Below are 25,273 nucleotides of genomic sequence, written 5' to 3' on the forward strand. Positions count from 1 at the left end.
GGCTTTTGTATGAGTAAAGGGCCATGAGAGCATTTTACACCGCAATTACACAACGTATGGAAAAAGACTACACTACCCTGTTCATCAGTATCATCTGTCACTTTTCAAGAGTGACACTTTTCAGTTGTTAATGGGCGGGTCCAAGACCTAGAGGGGTTAAGGATCAGGTGCATGAGAACCAGTCGCACACAGAGATGGAAGTGGGAAGGTCAGATTGCTGCTCGTCCTTTGTGGTTTGGCTGATTTAAATTCCTCAATGCTAACATCTCTAAAGACATTTTGTTTAGCGTGGAGTCTGGAGTCTGGTAAAGACGGGCCTTTATTTGTACGATCGCGTGGCTCTGTTCTGTGTCAGCGTTATGCCAGATGCATGCCTTGATAAGGCCACAACGGGATGTTGACACTGTATACACAGGCATGTTGTGCGCTCACCTTTGGGCTAAAAAGCATCGACTTGCATGATAACACGTGAATGCAAACACAAAGTTTAAGCCTGGATTAAGTACAAAAAGAAGTTCAGATGGGCAGTCCTGGGTGGTTCATTAAAAGGCAAATTTGTATTATTTTATACTCTTATTGGCTGATTTGAATGAGTTTTCATTTAAAAGTTATGTTTATACTTATAGAAAGGATAGATCCTTTTTATGCAGTCCTTCTAAATACAGAAGGCCGTGTTCATCTTTGCAGTCTGTGGAATGTGCACAGTGAACCACTACATTCCTCATTGGGCATTATTTCACTCGGGATGGAGGAGAGACTCCTGAAGCGTGAGGAGATGCAGAGTGGGAGCTCAGTTCATCAATTAGAGGAGGTCAGAGACGCCAGATTTCAGGCAGGAGTCGGCCAATAAAGCCGACACGATGAAAGATCGCGCTCCGACTGTGGAGATACAAGCGAACTGGGAGGAGATGGAGCTGCAGTTGGTCTCTGGACAACCGGGAGGGTTCCTCAGGAAGACAGAGGGAGGAAAAAAAGAAGGGAAAACTGGCACAGGGGGGATTCATGGAAAGGAAAGGATACTTTTAAAACTGTGGCCTGTTCCTTGAACTCTCTAAGGGGATTAAGGATTTAATGAACTGCCTATTGGAGGCCAGAAGTTTGAGCGATATAGTCAATGGTGCAAAGGGGGGTTGCTGTCACAAGAGTGCTCATGTGAGGGCGGGCCATGCGTCTATTAGTGGGCTTGGGAGACTTTTATCAGAGGGCTTTCTCTCTCAGAATATCCTGCTTCAAAATACTGATTGTAGTTTGGAAAAAGAAATTGCAGCATCTTATCTGGAAGGTGATGACTGAAAAATATTTTAAGTTCAATATGTCTGAGTATGTAACATATATGATATGGATGTGGATTTAAATTTAAAACTTGATGTAACCCGTGCGGTCAGATATCATGATTATTATGAGTCTTTTTCAGTTATTTTTCAATAGAAATGCTTATATAATAACTTGTTGAGAGCATCAACAGGTGGAAAATCTTCTGTGTGTGAAAGTGAGATTCAGAGGCAAAGGGGGAAGGATGAGAGAGAGGATGATTTCATTCAGCTAACCACAGTCTACAGTGAGTCAGTGCTGTATAGCCATGATGAATGCACTTGTTTCAAAGTGGGTGTGGAGGCCAGAGAGGAAGGAAGGGAGGGTGAGGGTGAGGGTGAGGGTGGGCAGCAGAGGGAGGCAGAGGGAGTCAGTCCGGCTCACACACCTATAGGCAGCAACACTCCCAGTGCTAACGGGGGCAGCGGCTGTGGATGGGGAGGTGTCTGTGAAGCAGCAGCAGCAGTCTACCTGTTGGAGCTCAGTGCGCACCGAGCCCCACGCTGATCGTGGATCCGCGGGAAGCCCAGTGCACTTTGAGGAGACACCAACAGCCTAAAAAAAACAAAACAATGACTCCGAGACTGTTCTTGTGCGCTGTTTTGGCTGTGTACCAGGGGACTCGAACCTGCAGCGGATTTAATGTAGATGAACGGTTTCCTGTGATCAAGGAGGGGAAAACCAAAGGCAGCTTCTTTGGATTCTCAGTCGCTCTGCATCACCAGACGGAGGGAACCCAGAGATATCTGTAAGTTACCGGCATGCGCATGTAGAAAGAAAACAAAGAAAAAACGCTTCTACTTCTTTTCTCATTCAGAGGTTAAACACAGAAAGTCGCAACCAAACGGGACCGGCTCCGCACCTGCTTTTTTTTTTTTTTCTTTCCACCGGGAAGCGTCAGGAGAGAAAAAGCTATTGAATCCGCCGCGGAGGAAAATGATTGCGCCCGCTCACTGTGCACAACACACCGCGATGAAGTGAACAGCCTGTTGTGTTTAACACCTGTTTATATAGGCTACTGCACTTTACATAACCTTGTAGTTAAATGCTTCCGAGGACTTCCTTTAACATCACACACTTCCTTCTTCAACACGCAAAGTAGTTCCTCCTCAAGTCCACCTGTTAAATCTCTGCGGATTCACCCAGTACCAGACTCTCAGGAGCAGTTGTTGGTTTTCTGCCGCTTTTTGCGTTTGTGTCGTTTATAACGAGGATCCAGTGATCATGCTTGTCTAATGCGGTTCGCTACATGAGTCGGTATCAGTAGAGTTGTTGACGTGTTTCAGTCAAACAGGCGTGATACAGAGATGTGTGAATGTAAACCTGGGTGTTGTAGTTTTACAACCGTCAACCGTCATCCCCTCATTGCAGGAATAATCCCTCGACCTCGACTGACTCCTCCTGTTAGAGATGCAGACCTGGCTGAATAGGATATGTCATAACTCCCATCATACACCTCTTTGAAGTGGACTATAGCTGCGGGTGAAACAGCTGCACCCAGGTGAACAACAGCGGAGTGTGAACTGAACTCACAGCAACAAGTGTCTTCAAAGTTGTAATGACATGGAAAATCAAACATGGACACTGCAACAAACAGTGTGGAGGTTCTGTCGGGTTAGTTTAAAGCTTCTCATGTTGTGGTCTGTATTGTGCGTCCAGGAGTTCAGTGAACACATCCAGCCACAGAGGAATGCACACACTCCTGACATAGCCTGCTCTACTTTCTTTCCACATATCCTCAGGCTATTACATTCAGCCAAGACTCAAGTGAGTGTGTGTTTCGCAATAAAGGTGTTCATTGGCCTGTAACACTTGTAGGTTGTTATTAGCATGGCATGAAGGCTGGTGTGGATTAAAGTGTGTTTAGGTGGATTTACGGGAGTTTTTTGTTTTGTTTTGTTTTGTTTCAGAGGACTATTTCACATTTGAGGGGAAGAATGTGTGACATATGTCTTTCCTGTCTTTAATTAAAGCTTCTCAAACTGTATCATTGTTTAGTGTAGGATTTCCCTCGGCCAATTACCCCCCCCCTCCATCCTTCATCCTTCCGCATCCATGATCACACAGCGTGTTCATAACTTGCTGTTATCTGTGTCCTCTCGTTCTGCTTTGAAGAGTATCACAGGGAAGAAAAATTGCAATACGGGGGCCCACTTCCTCTGCATCGTCACCAGTGAAGTGAATCTGCAGCGTCCAGCTTTTATCTGCCAGTGCAGTACAGAGCTTCTCCCCCCAGTTAATAGAACTGATAGCGGTGTCCATCTGACACAAGATCAATGGGCCATCATGGTCCTGTCCCCAGGGGGGGGGAGTCACTGTCCACAGACTGCAACACAAGAAGGGGAGCACATGGCTGTGGTAATGAGACTCTGTGGCCTATAGGGAGTAACAGGCTGTAAACAGTCTCATTGGTCTGCAGCTCAGGTCTGTTTTATTGGGATGTATCTTTAGCATTAACTAACCGTGAACTCAACCTGCTGCTAGCTGTAGGTTCATGTTCGGTGAACAGCTGTTGTATGTTCCCCTTTAGTGTGGTTGTTAAGTTTACAGAGCATCAACCTACACACCCACAACAATGAGCTCTTGCTTATTCTGAATCTTACGAGACAATTCACAAGACACAATTTCTGTGTCAGGTGTGGTGTGTTTATTTGTCCTGTTTCATCAGCGTCCTCTCCATCAGCCTGAGCTTGTAATCTGCAGAAGACAAATTCTCACTAAAGACAGTGTTTCAGCACTCAGACCTGGCTGTGCACCGACTCTGTGATTCTGCTGAGACACATACAGTAACAACATCCTGATGGTTAGTGTGTGTCCCTGTGTTTGTGCCTGTTTTACAGTCCTGTCTGTTTCCTCTCTGCTGTCTGGTGGTTTCTTTTCTTTTTTTTTTTGTGGCCCCAGATTTGTCTCGCTGCACCACAGAGCCGTTTGTCACAGCTTTTCTCATTACTGGTACGAGCTGGAGTGTGAATATTTGAAAAATGCAAGAACTGGGCATATAAACCAGTCGTGACATGAACACGTACAGTACAGTGGCTGTTCTTTTGTGCATGCATTAGTCAGACAGAGTTGAGGATAAAAGTCAAGACAGAAGGTCTCCACTCCCAGTTGTGCAATTAAATGAGCGCAATAAAAAGGTTTTCTTAACGTCTAAGGATACAGGCTATTATCCAATTAGTCTGAATTTAGCAGTATATCATGGCTTGGCTGAAAGAGTTTGAAAAAAAAATGTATTTTGAACTCAGGGGGTCGTTCATGAGCAATTAGTAAACCAACCTATAGGGAAGGGCTGCACCTGAAGAGTATAGAAGATACCTGAGGCCAATTTGTACAGGGTATCCACCTCTCCACTCCCCCTTTTCTTTGAATCACCCATTTAAGGTCTCAGAGAGGTTTTTTTTTCCTGAGAGAGCTTTTTTGTTCTCTGTTGTAGCAGGGAGGGGGGACTGGGCAGTCAGCTGGCCACCTATTGGCTCTTCCAGTCCCCTGACCCCACGGTATGCCTGGAATGTAATGCCCCTCTCTGCACAGTCACAACCTGCCAGGTTTCAGGTTGAGACAAGACAGAAGTGAGAATGACGACTGTGGTGGGCCATTGATGAATACGTACTATAATCGTAGCAAAAACTCTAAAATTTAAACTCATGCAACAGAAAAAAAATCCCTTGGTTTTACAGATTGGAGCCTCTGTGACCTCAGTCAAGGATTAAATTCTTCTGACTGATGAATACTTAATCAGAGCTGAAGTGCATTTGCTTTTCCAGCTCATCTCTGTCTGACTGCTGTGGCCTGAGGCCATGAAAGTCAGCCATTTAATTTGACGGGGCCTTCCCCTTTCTGCTGTGAGGTACACATTTGACTTGTTGTAAGGTTTATAGTCACAAACAGTCTGATGCACGGGTTGAATAAGCACAGGAACATACTCTGCTTTTCCTTTAGAGTGATAGAATCAAATATGGGATTGCTAAATCAAATCTCTCTCTTGCAAAGTAAATGTAATGCAGCAGATGAGGATGATTTGCTGTACAGTCATCGTGTTAAACTTTAACTGCACTTTATTTGTTTAAAGACAGGAATTAGTGTCCCGGAACGACATAAAGGTGATGCTCCATCCCAGACCTGTGATTCAGTTATAAAACACTCCCTCCCTGCTGACTGGAGGTGCAGCTGCAGAGCATTTGACTTCATGTCAGGTATTCAAGGGTTCCAGTAGCTGTGATTGTGCAAAGCAGGAAGAAGTATGAATGTGCCTGTAGCCTGGTATTATTGTAGTATTGTGTATGCGGCTGTGAGCTCTGAAAAGCTGTTCAGCAAATAGAGTCTGATTTTTGGAGTGTAACTTCAAATGAATGACCTAATGCGCTATATTACATTACACAGCACAGGCTAATGTAAATGATGCAGGTGGGTATGTCCAACTTGGACAGAATCCAACATTCCTTGTCATGTGAATACTAGTGGGCTTTGTCTCTGAAGTACCCACCAGAGCAGCAGTGTTCCACACTGAAACATTTTCAGATCAGACTCCTGTGTTGTCCATTAGACCCTCATACATGTGTTATACGAGAGCCAGCCTCAAGTTGTTACTGACTGTGTGTGTCTGTGTGAAAAGGAAGCAGTGTTAAACCATACATCTGTTAGATATGCACTGAATTTGCTGAAAATTACGATACTATATAACTTTTACTTTTATTATTACTTTTTTCTATTAAGATGCCAGAGGGTTTAAAAATATAATTTATTAAAGGGACAACGAGGAGTTTGTATTTGGTTATAAATAACCTTAATGTGGATGAATCTACGTTACCCACACTTGTTAATGGCTCCATTTTCGATAAACATATCGTTTTGTCTCTATTGTGTTATTATTATTAGTGGTGGAAATGCTGGACGAGCCGACCAGCGTTTCCTTACTTTCGGTTTCGCAGACGCTGCCCGGCGAGTCATGGGAATAACGCAGCAGAATCGCCGTTTATGGTCGGAACTACGACGGTATCTGATCGTCTTCAAACCTCTGACTTTCATTCTTGATGAATGAAAACATTCTTGGCAAGACGTCCGTATTGCACCGGTCCAAGAATTTCACCGTGCGCACAGAGGCTCATGGGAAATGTAGTGTGAAAACACTTCTCTTTCCAAAACTCCTCGTTGTCCCTTTAAGGAAGATTATGGCTTATTAGCATGGCACCATACACACCTTCCAGTGGGGTCTTCTTTACAACTTGGCAACCCAAAGTCCATTTCATTACAGCGTATAAATCCTTTCCCAACAGTAATAACTGTAGAAATGAAAAACAGCAAATTGTGTCAGACAGCAGACAGGCAGAAATTTAAAATCAGTGTTGTGAACAAAGGGGTTAGTTGGGAGTTATTGAAGGTTTTAGGTCAAGGCACTGCAACAGTACAAGACCTGACTAATGTTACATGCAAGTTTGTCCAGGGTGACTGACCCTAATCTTTAAGCTATTTATTGCCTGTATCCAATCAGTTGGTAATGGCATGAGTTGTATTTTGTGTAGCGGCAGAATGAATGACAGCTTCTAATAACGCGTTGAAATGGATCCCAGCGGGACCTCGGGCCTCCTGCTAATCTCCACTGAGGAGATTCTCCATGGTGGTGCTTTCACTGGAAATACCTGCAGTGAGGACTGTTTCTATCCCAACTAAACTGTAAGAGATCCCCCCCTTTTTCTCCCCTGGTTGTACAAATGCCCTGAAACAGCACGTAAAAGAAGCTAGCCGCTGGGCTAATGGGGGCTACCTGGAGCTAGAAAAACTACATACTTCAATTCTTTTCTCTCCTCGTGCCATTTATCATCATCAGGGGGAAATGATCCTCCAGTATTGGTTTACACTTTGCATGTGTATGTGGAAGTCAGTGTTTGTCTGAGGAGGGTCTGGCCAGCGGGACTAGTGTTTGTCTGGATGTTAGCAACACAACATCAGCTGAAAATGGCTTGAGATGCCTGGTACCTCCTTATAATGAGACTAGTATTATGAAGGATTGATAACTGCTTATAATAAGGTTATTAAACACTTTATAAATCCCAAATAAACAAGTTATAACACATTTTTCATACATTGGTGCAGGCTCACAATTTGGCAAGATCAAGTTAATACTTCCTATCAAAGTTGAGTTACTACCATTTATAACTGGAAGCTTTAAAGTAACTTGTTAATAACTGATAATGACATGAATGTGGTTATCTTATATGCCATAATGGGCTTTATGCACAGCTCCACTACTTCCTGATCTTAAGCCAGCTCCTTTATTTCTTGTCTTACATTATTGGACCAACTGATTAATCCAGGTGTGTCTGACCATTGTTGTGAGGTCACACACACCTGGATCAATCATTATTAATACATTATTTGTCCAATAATGTAAGACGAGAAATAAAGGAGCTGGCTTAAGATCAGGAAGTAGTGGAGCTGTGCATAAAGCCCATTTGATCTGCGAAATTAAACTTGTGATCATTAAGATTCTGATTGTGGTTGATTGATACTAACTTAACAAATGAGTAATATGATGAAGCAGACAGGTACAAAGTCTGGATGTTGGAGAAGACAAAGAGATACGAGGATTTACAGTGAAGATAAATATGGGATCACTATTTGGCAAGCAAAGGGTCACTATCACTTCCTTTTTACCTATTGTGTTGTAACAGCATATAAATGATTGATAAAGTGTTAGCAAGCTAACAAATAGATTAATTATAAACCCTTTAAGTGGTATCAAATGCCTGTTACAGTTCACTTAAAGTAGACTCAGCTTCACTGGTGTTTATCTGAGGTTTCCCAGGACTCAACAGGTAAAAACAGATGTTTCATACCTGCTCTGCTTCCATGTAAGCTGAGTAATATCCCAGTGAAAACTTGGCCTCACACTGACACGCTATAGCAGCGGCGGTGCAGTCGGCTCATTTGTGAGGTAGTCCACCTGTAACCCCCCTCTTCCTCTCCCCCCTCCTCCTCCTCCTCCTCGCCCTTTATGCACAGCAGGGTCAAGATGTTAATGGAAAATACTGTTACTGATACTGTGAGTCTCCTGTGGATTCCTCTATAGCTCCGTGATGTAAATATGCAAGGATGGATGGATGGATGGATGCTGGTGCGGTGTGTGTGGGGCCACTGACAAACATGTATCCAAGCGCAGTCCAGCTGTGTGTGTGTGTCTATTGTTGTGTCAGTGCATACATTTGTGTTTGTTTCTCCCTGTCGGCTTGGTAGACTATGTATGTGTGTGTGTGTGGGGGGGGGGGGACTGACATCATTCATCCGGTGACAGCAGACACTGGGTGGCCATAGTTAGCAGACCGACCTCCAGACATGAGCCAACATGGCAGTGTCCTTGTCAGGTTTTACTCGTCGCTAATGAAAAGTGAGTTAGCTTATTATCAGGGGATGACCGGCCATGTTTCATTTGTCACACTGGATCTAAATGAGTTTGCTCTCTTGTTACTGTTTCATCCAAGGCAGATGGCTGGTTTTAAAACCGGATGTTTGCCCAGCTGAGATACCCAGGTAGACCTGAGTTCATGTGTCTATCAAACACAGTGGGACACAGACGTTTCATTTTATCCAACAATATTGAAATGTTCAGTGCCACTTCCTCTTTCAGTCAATAACGGCATATTAACTGCATTTCAGTCCTGTTATGTTTTTGACTTACAAGAAAACATACCATTTATCAGAATGACGCCAGCATTTCATTTCCTCTTTTTACACTTTATGAAAATCTGACATAATCAGCGACTTCGACTTGAAAAAACAAACATTTTAAAGCTTTTAGAAATAATAAAGAGATGGAAATTCAGCACTGATCTTCTGACTGTGTCTCGTGAAATTACATTTTAACCACAACCAGCCTCAGCGGTGTGTATACAGTTGCATTGGTGGGCCCATAAACCAGCACCAGCTTCCTTTCACTCTGTGCATGTTTGCTCAGTTGGTTTACTCACTGTGGCGGTTATGGTGAATGATTTGTCTTGATACAGCAGGTTGACTATTGGTCTATTTTCCATTAGGCTTTGATGTAGATCATGCTGTGTGCTGATGGTTGCAACGATTACTTTTGTTTTTTGGTTGGATGTTGTTGATTTGGATGTGTGATAGCTTTATGTCGTTGTTTACAGATTTTTGTTTGAATTATATAGTGGTGATAAGATCTTATCCAACCAATAATTGTCCAAATGAATTATTCTGAGAAAGCTCTAAGTAGATTTAAACTGGATAACAACTTTATAGTTTGATTATTTAATGTGATTTGTCCATGTTTTGTCTTTATGAAGATGAAGGTCAGAAAATATCCATGGTGATTTTATTCAGACCGGCCTTTACAAATAAATTTAGACAAATGTGAAATCCCTGAGGTGCAGTGAGGTCAGGTCTGAGTGACCAACACGTTCCTACCTGCAACAGGTCGATAGTCAGGTCAGTGTTTGCCCAGAGGCGACTCATCAGTGGGCCATGTTCTGTACACCATACAGGCACATACTGGAGTTAGTGTATTACCAACAAGGCGTGCTCACTGTGAATAGTCTGACAGAAGTGCACGTAGTCCACTCCACCTACTGCTTTGTGAGAGTGCTTCCTGGAATTGCAAAGAACTGGATTTATCAGAGTCTGTTGTATTGTAATAAAACCACACAGAGAGCAGAGCAGTCACAGGCAGAAATACTCTCCCTCTCACACACACATTCATCATATATGACTTTATGCCCTCTTACCATCAGTACACTAATTGTGGACCACACCATAACACACTGTGTCTATACCAACCTCCTCCTCTCATCTTTCAGTCAAGTCATTACACCATTACAAGAGCATAAAGAGATGGCTGCCCTCGTCTCCTCCTGTTCTCATGTTTAATTCAATCTTCAAATTGAGTTGCTCCATTCAATATTATCTCCATTTATTTGTTTAGTGGGTCTAAGTGGTAATGTTTCCCCAGGATCAAAATAAGTTGCCTGTAGTGCAACAGCTTTAGGACACAGTGTATGTATGTGTATGTTAGAGTGTTAGAGATTAATAGCATTTGTGTGTCTGTTCACTGCATAGTGCATACTTGTTTTGTGCCATTTTTGTCCTTTTTGTTTGTCTCACCACAAGCAGACACCACACTTTCAACAGTGACACCAATAAGATAAGGTCAAGTCTAAGTTGTGTTTCTCACAAATGAATAAATAGAACAGCTTGTGCGCACAGTATGATGGTCTTCCTTTTTTCTTTTTTTATTACAACTCTGGGCAGCTGTTTAAAGTGTCAGCTCAATCTGTATCAAAAATCTAAATCAAAATGAGAAATGTGCAAAGAGTTCATGCATTTCCCCAAAAAGACATAAATACACAGCAGTTAAATCTTGTTTCCTCAGAACTGTCCATCCCCACCAAACTCAATCTGAACCCTTAAAGGGCATTTCCAGACATAATCAATGTTTACCTCTGATATCAGGTCACCTGTGATCAGTTCATTTCATACCATCCATACTCCCAACTGCAGCGTGGTGATGTTTATATTATGGATGGTATGAAATCATAGGTGACCTGATATCTGAGGTAAACTTTGTTACGACTGGAAATGCCCTTTAATACAACAAACCATTGTTAGCAGGGGCAACAGCTGCAAGTGTGTATTTGTTTTCGGCTGGATTTGACAAAAGCAGCCTGAAGCCTGAAGCATGATATTTTTAATTGCAGACATGGCAGACCTGTGGTTTGCTTCATGATGCACAGGAGCAGGAACGTGACCTGATCAGATAACTGTGTTGTGTTGTGTAGCTGCGTGTGCTTTGTTTTTTAAGAATCCACATCCTGAGCATGCAGGTTGATTTACAAGCATTTGTCTACTGCTCCATACAGTACAGAAGGGAAAGTAAATCTGGTAGAAAGACAGAGAAAGTGTACCTGCTTAGTAATTTGACCAAGAGGACTGACTAACCGGATGTCACATGGTGGATTGATTGTATATTATTCCTAGAGGTGTAGGAGTGGCAGTGCTGGTGTGAAACACAGGCCCTGAGGTTATCTTACATGTTATTGAAGAGTTTGCCATGAGGGCCACAGCCGCACCCCGTGACAAACAGGTTTCCCTGAGCCGTATCTGGACAGATGATCAATCAACTACGTCAGGCCGACTTACTCAAGCACATTCACTCGCACACAAATGTACATAAATGCACGCTTATTAGAAGCAGCAGCTCTTACTCCTACTCCTGTTTCCTTTTCACCCACTGTCTCTCACTTTCACATACAGAAATATTCACCCCTTTTATTGCTTAAGGGAAGGGCCAGCGGGGTGAAAAGTTGATTGCCAGTGTGTAATCACAGTCATGTTCAGACTGGACCAAGATAAAGATGAATGAGGCCGAATGACTAGCGCTGAACATTGTCTCTTCTTGTTGGTCTTATACAATTCTGAGAAAGTGTCATAGAAAGTTTTAGTCATCTTTCATTTAGTTGCTTTTCATGTTTACTGGTTTCATGATTCTCCATTAGGATTTTAAAAAATGTTATAATTAGGGCCGGGACTTTAACGCATTAATTACGATTAATTAACTACACAAAAATTAACGCGTTAAAAAAATTAATGCATTTTAATCGCACTTATTACATTTTTTTTTTTTTTTTCTCACGTGTGTCTACGTGCAGTGCGCCCGCACGCGAGAGAGGCGGCAGTTTGAGAGGCTGACTGGCAGAGATGAGAGCTGGTGAAACGCTAGCATGGTTATTTAAAACACCATCTCTGATCTCTGCCTGCACATAGATACACAGACACGGGCGCACGCTAAATGCGCTATATCGCGCTAATTGCTCAGCTGCAGCGCTATATCTATGACCTGTCACTGTCACAGGTGCAGCTCATCTCATTATGATAGGACTTCACCCTCAGAGCTCTCTGTCTTCAGACTGTCCTGACCTGTCCCTGAACATCACACAGGGACAACATGGAGCTGTGTGATTGGTTACTGAGTTTTATTAATGTTTACATCAGGCTGAGTTCAACAAATCAGTTTATGCTACTGTGATTTAAGTAGCCTAGTTAAATACTACAGTAATCATCATAGTGTATTGGAAGGAAAGACCATTTAATCTGTATGTATCAAATATCGATTAATGAATTAATCGATAATTTGCATCCCTAGTCTGTTGGTCTTGGTTAAGTACCACCTTGAATGCTTAAGCTTATGTATTCAGTCATTCAATGGTATACTAAAATCCATGTGAAAAAAAAAATGCTTCTCTGTTCTCAGGTCAAATATTTATATGCGATTAAAATGCGATTAATTACAAAGCCTCTGATTAATTCGATTAATTTTTTTAATCGAGTCCCGGCCCTAGTTATAATTAAACCATTTTATTTGTTGTAGACTGAGGTCTGTTTACCAAAGTGACAAGACATTATAATGATCACTCTTTTTCTCTCTTTATCTCTGTGTGAGACAATGAGCGATGACCAATTTTCTTGTCCTCCTCCCTTGACACTCACTCCCTTTTTTTTAATACCTCGTCTTGCTCCTGTCCTCTGGGCTAAGTCAGTGGGCAGTGCTGCTGATGACTAAGATGAGTAGATGAGCTTACCTCTGAGTCTATTTATTTATCTAAACACCACTGATACGAATGTGCAGCAGTTCACCCAGACTCCCATCTTCAGAGGCAGGAATGCACCTTCTCTGGGTGTGTTTGCCACAGCAAATGTTTGGTTAAGCCAGCAGTTCAGATCACTTCGGAGGCAGAGGGGGCGAATTTCAACATGTCCTCAGAGTAGGAATGCAGCTGCTGGGTGCCCCTCTTCCCTTCCTTCCCTGGGCCCTTGACAGCATGTTTATGAGGAGGTGATGAGCAGGGAAGGTAGATAGGAGGACAATGTGCAATGTTGCAATTGGGACAGGACAGGAAATGAGATGTGCTGTCATGGCTGAGTCACCTATTTGTAACTTGGGTTTTGATCATTTTAGGTATAAGCTGAGAAGACTGAAATCCTTTCAAATCCTTTTCATGTGAGTTACATCTCATGGAAAACTGACAATTAGAGAGGAATTTTTACATGGAAACAGCAAGATGAAGGACAAAGCCTACTACTAATCTGGTGTAGCTGTCTATGTCTTGCATATTTAATAAATTGGGTCAATTAATCATCATTGTTAATGTGATACGCCAACATTTTTTTTCGTGTCTTGCCTCACTCCGAGTCCATGACAAGCAGATAGACACCATCCTTTCGACTGTGCGTGCAGTAACAAGGGAGATAGAGCCGTATCGCCCGTAATTAGCTTAGCTCAAACACTGGAAGTGTATGGGTAGTGTTAGCCTGCCTCCACCTAAAGTCATCAGAGACACTCAGCAACTCTAAACGGCCGATCTTCGTCTCAGAGTTGACAAACTCTCCGGTAAGGCATCTTTAGTGGTCAAATGCCGCTAACGGGACCAGATCGGTCAAAACGGAGGGTTCAAGCAAAGACGGTTTTATTTTGGTTCAAGCTAGCTACATCGAGGGTAGGTTAGCTTCCTATTTCAAAGTAAAAGTACAAATTCTATCGTCATGGTTTTCTGTATGTAAAGGGCAGCAACGGGTGTTTTATTTTGTGAAAGTAACCGGAAGTGTGTTGGTCACAACAGCTAGCTTGAGTAGCGCCAGATTCATCCAAACAAAATTGTAAACAGCTGGTATTTAGACAAATAAAGGACACACCGCTGATCTAAACGGCTACTTTCTCGTCTAAAAATGTTTGAAATGTGGATAAAGTGATATATTTACAGAGTTTAGAGCTAAAATGAAATCAGCTTCTGACTGCTGATTTCAGCTCGGGTAGGAGGCAGGCTAACACTACCTATACACTTCCAGTGTTTGAGCTAAGCTAAGTACGGGTGATACAGGCTTTATCTCCCTTGTTACTGCACGCACAGTCGAAAGGATGGTGTCTATCTGCTGGTCATGGACTTGGGAGTGAGGCAAGACACGAAAAAAATGTTGGCGTATCCCTTTAAGACAATTCAAGCTGTTTCCCACTGCTCCCAAGCTAACCTGGCTGCTACCTATTGCCCATAGACCGTATAAAAAAGAGCTATTGCCTCATATTTACCATGCAGACATGAGAACTCAACAATCCTCTCTGCTGTATTTCCCAATATGTCAGTGTTTCCTATATACAGTAAATCTTGATACTGTAACACCGGCTTTCCTCCGGCTGAAAATACTACTGCTCTTTTGTAAAGCTGTGCCTCCACTGTCTGGTGGCTTCAATCTGCAGTGTTGAATTTCCACAACAAACACAGGTGATCTGCTGAGACAGTAAGACGACAACGAGTGTGTTTATGAAGTCGGCCTGAACCTAAGTTGTTTTGTTTTTTTCCCCTTCTGGTTCTCTGGTTCTCTGGCAAGGTAAGGCAAGGTTAGCCATGCCCTTCCTGAAACATGAGTAATTAGCACTGGACTTTGAATCCTAATTTCTATTTAGTGCGAGCAAAGTTCACACAAACTGGTTTCTTAAGTGTTTGGAAAGAGTTTTCCTTTTTCTCTGGCTTGACCCTGTTCTTTCTTGCCCTGTTTAGTTTTTCACTGCAAGAATGGTTAACCTTGTAAGTCGGTGTTTTGAGACGCTTTGTGCTGCTTACAGCTGAAAAACACATTGGGTGGCCGTGACCTCTCATATAATGGCTATGGAAGCAGAAAGGCAAGTCATGTAAGCTCATAACACACACCTACTACTAATGTGCTTATACACTCTCACTATGTACGCCTCCACGCGGTCACAGTGGGACGCTGTGGCCCTGGTTCTCCACATCTATATATCAGTCCTACTAACTGCTACAAACCTCTGTGGAGTCTTAGATGCTGTCTACAGTACTGAGTGATTACCTGAATCAAGGCCACTTCCTTCCAGTCCAGCTGAAACCTGCTGGACCTCAGAGGCCATCTTGGCTCTATCTGGTTGTCATCACTGTGGCAAGATAATTGATTCTTTGCTGATAATGCACATCTGGTTGCTGAAAGAAGAGATAATTATACCTGTTTCAAATGGTGCAGGCATGGAGTGGAGATAAACGGTTTTTATCCCTCAGTGGAAAATACTCAGTTTTAAAGGGATATTTCAACATTTTGGCAAGTTCGCCCATTGTCATAATCCCTATAGTCTTAGGGATAGGTTCATGACCTTTAATTGTCGGTGCAAGCTGTTTTGAGACCGAGACTCATGGTATTTCTGGGCTTTCCCTCAGAACTCATCAAATACACAATCCAACAACTCCAAAACGCTCTCGTGGACAAGTTGTGACCTGAACATTCACCACACTAGGAAATAATAATGGAACGTTATGAGACAGAGTTGTTTTCGAGGCAAATGCATGGGTCAATGCAAAGCTGCCAATGTGCGTTCCCGTCGGGCCAGTCATTTTTCGGCAAGGAGTCTCTCTTTGGCACAACACCGGCTTTCCATGCGCCTCGAAAACAACTCTGTCTCGTAACGTTCCATTATTATGTCATAGCGTGGTGAATGTGCAGGTCACAACTTGTCCATGAGAGCGTTTTGGAGTTGTTGGATTGTGTAGGCTATTTGATTTGAGTTTTGAGGGAAAGCCCGGAAATACCATGAGCCTCTGTGGTGTTAGCTGAGCAGCTTGTATCTCTGCCCGGCCGGTCTCAAAACAGCTTGCACCAACAATTAAAGGTAACCAACCTATCCCTAAGACTATAGGAAATTATGGCAATGACAAATTTGCCAAAATGGTGAAATATCCCTTCAAGCTTAGATCATACTCATAAATGAACTCAGGACAAATGCAGATGTTGTCATATTGCTCTGGTCCAAATTACTTCTGTAATGAGACAAAATAAAAGTCTGATAAGATGATTCAGTTGAAGATACTCAGCGGAAGCCGATGCATGGGATGGCTTTCAGTGCAAAAACAAACTTCCTGTGTAAGTTCATGCTCAGGTGAAACATCAAAGAGAAACAAGATTCGTCTGGGCTCCTGTGATGTTCGCACGATGAGACTGAAAATATGTCTGGAGATATTTTGTCTGATGCTCATGTATAAATATCCTGCAGGAGTGGTGGAGACTGGTACACGAGGATGAAAATCCATCTCATAACTTGCCAGGAAGCATGCGAGCAGGAGTGGCTCAGCCTGAACAAGATTCTACAAAAATCAGTGCAATATTACTCATGTTCCTCCTTCAATGATTCAACTCAGAAACAAATGATCTACCTTTAAGTTTAAGCAATACAGGTTTGACTCATAAATTACGACGGCCTTCACAATGGCCTTCCTTTTAAGGCGTCTTTTTCGTCTGCACCCATTATGAGAGTGTTTATTCTTGCTTATCAGTGTGTGTAAGGAAGGTAGCCACCCCGCTGTTGCAGTTAATATACCCGCAAGCTTGACTAACACATTGACTCACTGATTTGCACTTTTCACTGTTCACCTCAGCCAGGAACATGTGGGCATTCAGGCAGAAAAGTCTGGGTGTTTCAGAGAGTTTGCATGAAAACAATGACAAGCTCCACACACACACACACACTACTACAGTACACTGCTATATAGTGTTTGCTTCCCACATAGTGCAGCGGGACAAGACTCAGGCACTGAGTGACTGAAAACAAGACTGTCTGCACCTTCCACCGACAAAGTGGAGCTAATAAATCTTGTGCTGACAGTAAATAGTGTGTCCCTGCACAGAGCCTTGTAGAGGGGGTAATCCCTCTACTTCAAAGTTCTGTGGTGTGTTAAAAGGTGCTGATGTAGGGAGTGTCCGGGTGAGTGGACAAAAAGATCAGGTCCATCACCAAGGGGCTAGTTGGTGTGTCTGTCTTTATGTGTGTGTGTGCCCAGACTTGTAACGGATCATGCTCCGACTCTACGTCATGTGTACTATGTGTTAATACACACAGCAACTTTAGTGTCACACTTAAAAATGTTTAATCAAGAAGTGTCCTGCTGTTAAAAGTTGGATTAAAAAAAAAAGTTGTGTTTCATGTTTTAAAATATGAACCTGCAGGATACTTTTCTGTGTTTTGACTAGCAGGATTATCTGGGAAATCATCTCACTTTTGTTGCTGCTACAGTCTCTGTGTTATATTGTCTAACGCCACAACACGACCCTGATACGATCTACTGACAATAATCTTTATCTGTCTCTTTCTGTCTGTCTGTCTCTGTGTGTTCAGGCTTCTTGCAGGAGCGCCCAAGGAGAAAGCCCCGTCTCTACAACATGTCAACGAAACGGGGGCCGTCTACTCGTGTCCGCTCAACACAGACACCAGTGACTGCTCCAGAATGGACCTGGTCAGCACAAGTAAGCACAGTGCAGAGCTCTCAGATGTAGGCTACTGACTTATTTTAATATTTAACAGAGGAACAGTTCATTTGTACAGGTTCAAAGTTAGGCTACAGTTACTGACAGCCGTTTGCAACTCAGCAAAATCCAAGATGAAGGAGAGAGAGAGGGACACTGATGTAAAAATTACAATACAGGCATGCATATATTGATGCTTTAAGGCATGCTAACACACCCAAGTTTTGAAGGTGAGTAGGTTTCGTAGGTATAGTTTTTTAAAATAGTTTTTGTAGGTATATAACACTTATATTACCTTTCTATTCTAGTATAGCATTTAGCATGCTAACAGTTGTTAATCTGATGTAAATGAAAAGTGTAGCAATGGGAGTTTTAGTTTTGTTGCTATTTGTTGTAAACAAAAGTGTGACCTTGAACTGAAAAATTAGACTTAGTGAAACTCCTGCACTTGCATTACCTGCTTAGTACATGTTTGGAGCTCAGTGACATTACTTTTAAAGCAGGCTATTGTTAGAAAGGGGTATTTTTCTCTGACTTGCTCAAACTTCCCTTAAAACCACAAATAGCGTTATACAGTTGTGGTTGTAGTCATGACAATATATATATATATATATAACCTGTACGTGTGAAATCGGTTTCTGTTTGACACATGTTGCTATTCTACCAGAGTTCCCCGTTAGCTATTAAACTGGGGTGACTGGAAGTTACAGTACAACTCACAAACAATAATCAGCCAACTTCCTCTTTATTCACTGAGCAGGGCTTCTGCGTCAGACAATCTCAGTCTAATCCTCGGCAGGTTTCGTAGCATTCAGGATCACATGCTGCACCTACATGAGGAGCTTCAGGATATAAATCTCTGAAAGCGCAATCCTTTCTTAATTTGAGGTTATTAACCAATAGACTTAGTGCTGCAATACCTTAAGGTGAATATGGCCAGCCGGAGGCTAGAAGTAAGAACCATAATAAAAGGATTCCTAACATCTTTCAGTGTTGAGCTCGGAGAGACGGATGCTGCCGTCTCAGTACATTTTTTGAGGTTAATATCTGCCAGGGCACGATCCAGGCTGATCGGGTTAGGTTGGTTTTCCATTGACTCTGATGCTAATAATCATGATTTTGAATATTTATGTACAGCAAATGGATGTTTAGAGATGAATATAGGTGAATATGTGATACTAAATTGGCAACATAAACCTGGTGGTGAAATTTTTGCACTTGCAAAATGTTTCTGTAGACTCTGACTGAATGTTAAACATTATGGCATACCCTTAAGTACCACAGGAACCTTTGAAAACCCTTCCCATGAAATTTCTACATATGACCCCAACCCTTATGACACGTCCACAGCCAATCCCTCGACGGAGAACGTGGAGGGCATGTGGCTGGGTGTGACGGTGGCAAGTCAGAGGGACCATCCGGGGGGACGAGTGCTGGTGAGATGACTTCCTCTTTTTCTCCACTAGTCAGTGTCAAGGTGATGGTGATGTGCTATTTACAGTGAACAGCTGCATTCACTGAATGGTGATATGTAACTCGTTATATTTTATTTCCTGTGTCAAAGACAGACACAACAGAATTAGATATGCAGGTAGGCAGTGCCATGTAGATTTTAGACCGAGATGTAAATTAGCTCTAGGCTAACTCTGCTACAATGCATTAAATGTTAACATCTATGTTTAATATTGTAGATGGTCCCTTTGTAAATAAATATGCATACAAAAAAGTTATTTTCCTGAGGGATTCTTATATGACTTATTGACGGTGTTACTTTTGTTTAGGAAATAATATATTATGTTGGTGGATGAACCATAATGACACTTTTATGGCCTTTAATTTCAAGAAACCTTTCTTTAATACATTAAATTTGTTTGGTACTTTGTGTTACAAGTGATCATTAAGTAATTGATTTATATTGACATAATTTAAAAGGTTTGTTTTTACCGTACAGTGTACAACACAAAGTAAAACAGACCTTGTATGTTCTCCGCCGGTGTCCAGGCATGTGGGCATCGATATGTGAAGGTCATCCAAGGCGGCACAGGGGAGCAGTGGCGGATGATCGGGAAGTGCTTCGTACGGAGTAATGATCTGACCCTTGACCGAAACGACGAGTGGCAGACCGACAGCTACGAGGCCTGCAACCCCAACTTCGACATGGATTTCGAGGGCATGTGCAACATGGGCATCTCAGCCGGCATGACGGACACTGAGGTCTACATCGGCGCACCAGGCAGCTATTTGTGGCAAGGTGGGCACGGAAGGGTTAACACAGAGAGGAGAGGAGCGTTTGATACTCAACATTGAAATAATGGGCAGGTTTCACAGACAAGGATTAAACGCATTCAAAAATAGCTAGTGTTGGTCTAGCTCTGGGATTATTCTCTGTCTGGGAAACCTGTCCGTTGTGCATGAAGCAGATTTTAACACTGTTTTGTGATTGTGCTTTGTTTTAAAGGAAATGTTCATGTGACATGGAGAGATCCCGATCCACTCAATGCCTGGGACTCTAGAGGCAAAAGCTTTGGCCAGCTGAATAGACGATACAGTTATATAGGTAAATATGCTTGTATATTGTATTTATTATAAAATAACTGTTGACACCAAGCTGTCAGTAGAAGTAACAAAGAAACCAAAACAGAAGAACAGATGGTTCTGGTTCACTACAGAATAGTGGTCAGTGACATTGGAAAGAGCCTGTATCACCTGTACAAAAGGTCAGATGACAGTTTAACAGCTCGTTAACGCTCTTCACCACAGGTTATTCAGTTCTTGAAGAGAAGAAGCTCCTGAGTCACGATGACTTCACAGTAGTGACAGGGTCTCCCAGGGATGGTTCCAAGGGCTCTGTGATGTTTGGGACAAAGACCGACGCCACCATTGAAAAAGCGCTCATCATCCCTGGAGAACAAGTGGGCTCGTACTTTGGGAGCAGCCTGGCCGTCACCGACCTCAACAACGACGAGTATGTTTCTATAAACTAGATATTTGGGATTGTGTCTTAATGAACATTAGGAATATATGGTATATATGGTAAATAAAAACATAATTTCTTGTCTAGATTTGCTTGAAATCCACTATGTCCTTAGTTTGAGTGGAATCCCAAATTGGAAGTCATTTAATTCAAAAACTAAAGTCTAACATCCAAACAAAGAAAAGCCCATAAATTAAGAAGCAATCTTGCTTTCACCTAATTTCAACTACAAGCTGCTTAAAAGACTGAACTCACAGCTGGGAAAGAAGAAAAGCAGAAATGTTGTGTTTGGATCTTTAAAAGCAAGTGTGTGTAACCATATCTTGATCTTCCAGAGCTTCCTCATGGTCGAGTGCTCTGGAGCAGCGATATGCTGTGTTATGTAGAGAATGCATGACGGTGTGCATGAGAGAAGAGAACCTGTCCTTTCAGCAGCTCAGATAAAGTGTTGACATCATGACATCATTGTGAAGTCATGTGTCCGCTTTAATGCAGCAGTTAATCTGGTTAAACTCTACCATTTCACAACTTGGTGGATTTCTGGGATTTTAAGGAATATTGACATTTTGAGGGGTTGCAAGATTGTGAAATATAAACTCTTTTGGTCAAGATTAGGTTGTTACTGATGTTCATTTTGCCTCTTCCAGCTGGAACGACCTGATTGTTGGAGCTCCGTTTTACTTTGACCGAATGGATGACGAAGGCGGAGCCGTGTACATCTTCATGAATGAGAATGGATCTTTCCAGAAGACTGCCACCACGGTGCTGAAGGGGCCGTCGGGCTCTGCATTCGGTCTGGCAGTTGCTGCAATTGGTGATATCAACCAAGATGGATTCCAAGGTACGACTCTGAACTCTTGATTTTATTATATTTATCTAGTCTATGAAATGGTGACACAGGATCTATCTAGTTTAAGTGCATCTTTGTGCATTTGTTTCCTTTACTTTGTGAACACCCTATCTGTCCATCCATCCACTGACTGTATCGCATATCCCTGCTGGGTCACACCCTACAGTATCTTCATCAAGCAGGCACCCTATCTATGTACTCAACTGAATGGTGGTGCATTCACTGCTCTGCTGAGGAAAGGAATCAAACTGTTGTAGAGAGAAACATAGGGTTAACTAAGCATTAGCACTGTTTTTTTATACACTAATGCAACATCTCAGCATAGAGACATGATGGACCATGTTGCATTTCATACTAATCATGAGGTGGTGCAATGCTGCCACCTAGAGGCCTAATATCTTCCTATACTGACGGTCCTGTGATAGCAGCATGTTTCCTTGCCAATATTTCACTTCATTGTCACTGTCTGCAGACTTTGCGGTGGGAGCTCCTTTCCACGAGACAGGAAAAGTCTACATATGGATGGGAAGCAAACAGGGAATCTCAGAGAGCCCCAGTCAGGTAACACGTCACATACTATTACACAACATGCAGGATATGGACCGGCCCACAGTTACTGTATTGACCCCTCATGTACTGCTGTTGCCCTCTACAGGTGATTGAGGGCAAGTCAGTGAGCAATGGATTCCACACCTTCGGCTACTCCATCAACGGTGGGATGGACATGGATGATAACAGTTACCCTGACATCTTAATTGGTTCTCTGGACGACCGCGTCGCCCTGCTCAGGTAGCAATGAGAGAAAACATGGTGTTGCTGTGTTTTTTAACAAACAGCTTTTGTTGTTCATTGTGTTAAAATATTAGAAAAATGTGTATAAATAAACTTTAGGACAAAGTTTTCACCTGGTAACAGTTCAAATGCATGTAGAGTAACAAAAGCAGTGGATTTAAGCTTTATCACATATTTAATTGTATTCTCTCATACAACTTGGGTTCAGTTTGATTCCTGTTTTCAATCTACTGGTTTACAGAGCTCGACCAGTCGTCCACATAAAAAAGGAGTTCACCGTGGAGCCTTGGATCGTGGACGCAGATCAGTGTCCTCCAACGGCACCATGGTGAGCTGCCATCCCAGAATATGATATCTCTATCTGAAACTGTCTTATTCACTCGTTTCTCACGTGTGTTAATGTCTGTTGGTGTTTTACAGCATTACAGCAACTCTGTGCATGTCTTTCACAATGAGCAATGGAAACAAAGACTTCAAGAGAAATATCAGTAAGACTTTCTTCACTTAAATGTCATAAACATGTAAATGACTAATTTACAAGTTGCACAAATAATGGCTGTGACTTTGAGTTGATGAAGACACCGGTGCCCTGGCTGTTCACAAATACTGATGTGGATTTTTTATGTGGCCCATCCCATCATAACCTATCTATTTTAAATCAGGAAAGGTCCTCAAGTTTTTTTTTATTCAATTAATCACCCATTCAGCTGCCAACTGGGTTTTGCTTGTTTACTTCACCCTTGTATCATATCTAAACAATCAAATAAATAGTTAAACAACTGTCATGGTCAACAAAAACATATGGCCTCTAAAAACTAAGTATAAATACTCCATAAAATCAAACCAACGAATTAACCAGAAATCATACTGGAATCGGTTTCAGCAGGATCAAGTTACCTTTTTAACATGACCATTAATTCAATTAATGTTTAACTTTCACTTGTCATCTTCTTCTGCAACTTTGTGATGCAATTCAGATTTACATCAAGCTCACACACACACACACACACACACACACACACACACACACACACACACACACACCAGACAGATAGCAGCAGCAGCAGCAGCATCACACACATCAGCCAGCATCGCTTAAACCAAAACCTGTTGCAGCCAGATTTGAGACTTGTGAGCACAGCGGCCCAAAACTATCACAGAGCAGTGTGAGTAGCGTCTGGTAGCCTAACACCTTAGTTGAGTCCAATCTGCAGCTTGTTACCTGGTCAGCAGGGGGTCTCTTTGACGGCGGGGTCTGCAGCCTCTCGGCGTCTGTTGTCCAACGATGGGTGGTCACTCTCGGATGTCCCTCAACAGGGAGTTTACTTTGTATCTCGTAGCAAAATCCAGGTTTCCACGTCAGATAAACTGAGTTAGCGCCTTTAGCATAAACTGTGTTAGCGGTCCAGTAGCCAGGTGTCCACCCACGTTGCTAATGAAGGGGCTAATGGTATGCACTCAGTATGCTAATGAGCTCGTTAACATAAACAGGTACAACTGCCTGCCGAGCTTCAGTATCTGCTCCCAGAGACAGGTGGTGAACAACAAGAGTCCTGGCTAGTGAAGACTGTCGAGTGTCATAAATAATCCATAGAAATAATCCCAGACACGGACGTCGAAGTTTATGCACAAACTTCACAGATGACGTCACAAACGCGATTTAAATCAGTCTAGCGCCAAACTTTATATTACACACTCCACTTCCTGTCTCTCTTTATTTACCTGGACCACTCGTCATCCTTATCGCTTCCTCCTTTGAACCCTTCATAATAAAAGACAATATTTATAATTCAGCTGAATCATTTTGGGCCATTATAAAATGAACATATATAGTTATGATATCTCTTTGATAAACCCTTGTCTGAACTTCTTTCTTCTTTTCTTTTTGCAATGTTTTTTTTTTTTTTTTTACCCATTTACATTTCTGTTGTTTACAAAGGTATTATGAACTACTTCACTCTTTAATGTACTGTGCGTGTTTCTGCTTTGTAAAGCGGTGAAATACACAGTGGAAGCCGACATGGAGAGAAGAAGCCCACGAGTTCTTTTCCAGCACAAAAAAGATGACACCTACACCGGCCTAATTAGCCTGCAATCCTCCAAAACCACGTGTCAAACTCTGAAGCTGTCTGTTGTGGTAAGATGTCAACAACATTTGTTAACTGCTGTCTATGTTCACTTATTTATTTGTTCATTGAGAAGCTGCTATTGCTAAGATTATGCTTATTACAAGTGTTAAATTCTTGGACTTTTTTTACAGGAACCTGTGAGGGACAAACTGGAGCCAGTGGTCTTTTCCCTCAACATGTCCCTACATGAACAAAAAGCCAAAGTCAGACGTGTCCTCCAGAACCTGGACTCCTTCCCAGTTCTGAGCCAGGAGCAGAAACTTACTCAAAGAGCGGAGGTAGGTGGTAGAACTGCATAAAACACATTTATATTCCACATCCCTAATTACTGGGACAATGAAACACATGTAGCTACCTGTGATGGTTCCTGTGTGAGGTAGCCTATAATTCAATCTGTTTTATGTTTGCTTTCCTGCAGATTAACTTTCAGAAGGCGTGTGGTTCGGACAACAAATGTACCAGTAACCTGCAGCTGACAGCTCGGTTTGCTGGCAGCAATAATAAGACGTACCCCAAGTGAGATGATATTTTGATTAAATTAACCCTTTGTTTAAGGATTTTTAAAGCTGCTATAGTGTCACAGTTTAGGACGTTTTAAAGGGACAACGAGGAGTTTTGGAAAAGCGAAGCATTTCCACACTACATTTATTAGCCTCCGCGCGCACCGTAAAATTCTTTGACCGGCGCAAGACGGACTCATGTTTTCATTCATCAAGAATTAAAGTCAGAGGTTCAAAGAGGTTCACATACCGTCGTAGTTCCGACCATAAACGGCGATTTGGCTGCGTTATTCTCATGACTCGCCACGAAGGAAACGCTGGTCGGCTCGACCAGCATTTCCGCCACCACTAATAATAACAAAATAACGATAGAGACAGAACGATATATTTATCGAAAATGGGCCCATTAACAAGTGTGGCTAGC

The 25,273-nt window shown here is 42.4% G+C and overlaps 1 protein-coding gene across 1 annotated transcript in view; it reads left to right on the top strand.

Moving 5' to 3' along the window:
• Positions 1-1,734: 1,734 nt before the first annotated feature.
• itga3b (integrin, alpha 3b) overlaps positions 1,735-25,273 on the top strand; it is a 30,125-nt gene continuing 6,586 nt past the window's right edge. Inside the window, exons 1-14 of the mRNA XM_085761940.1 lie at positions 1,735-2,059; positions 17,477-17,604; positions 18,955-19,040; positions 19,606-19,855; positions 20,063-20,161; positions 20,365-20,569; positions 21,226-21,419; positions 21,901-21,989; positions 22,084-22,217; positions 22,462-22,548; positions 22,641-22,708; positions 24,215-24,357; positions 24,481-24,627; positions 24,768-24,865. Coding sequence (XP_085618066.1) covers positions 1,884-2,059; positions 17,477-17,604; positions 18,955-19,040; positions 19,606-19,855; positions 20,063-20,161; positions 20,365-20,569; positions 21,226-21,419; positions 21,901-21,989; positions 22,084-22,217; positions 22,462-22,548; positions 22,641-22,708; positions 24,215-24,357; positions 24,481-24,627; positions 24,768-24,865 — 1,904 coding nt within the window. The 5' untranslated portion in view covers positions 1,735-1,883. The remainder of the gene's footprint in view (positions 2,060-17,476; positions 17,605-18,954; positions 19,041-19,605; positions 19,856-20,062; positions 20,162-20,364; positions 20,570-21,225; positions 21,420-21,900; positions 21,990-22,083; positions 22,218-22,461; positions 22,549-22,640; positions 22,709-24,214; positions 24,358-24,480; positions 24,628-24,767; positions 24,866-25,273) is intronic.

This window comes from Trachurus japonicus, chromosome 19 (assembly GCF_045865225.1).
Source record: "Trachurus japonicus isolate A0001 chromosome 19, Traja_1.0".
Classification (NCBI taxonomy): domain Eukaryota; kingdom Metazoa; phylum Chordata; class Actinopteri; order Carangiformes; family Carangidae; genus Trachurus; species Trachurus japonicus.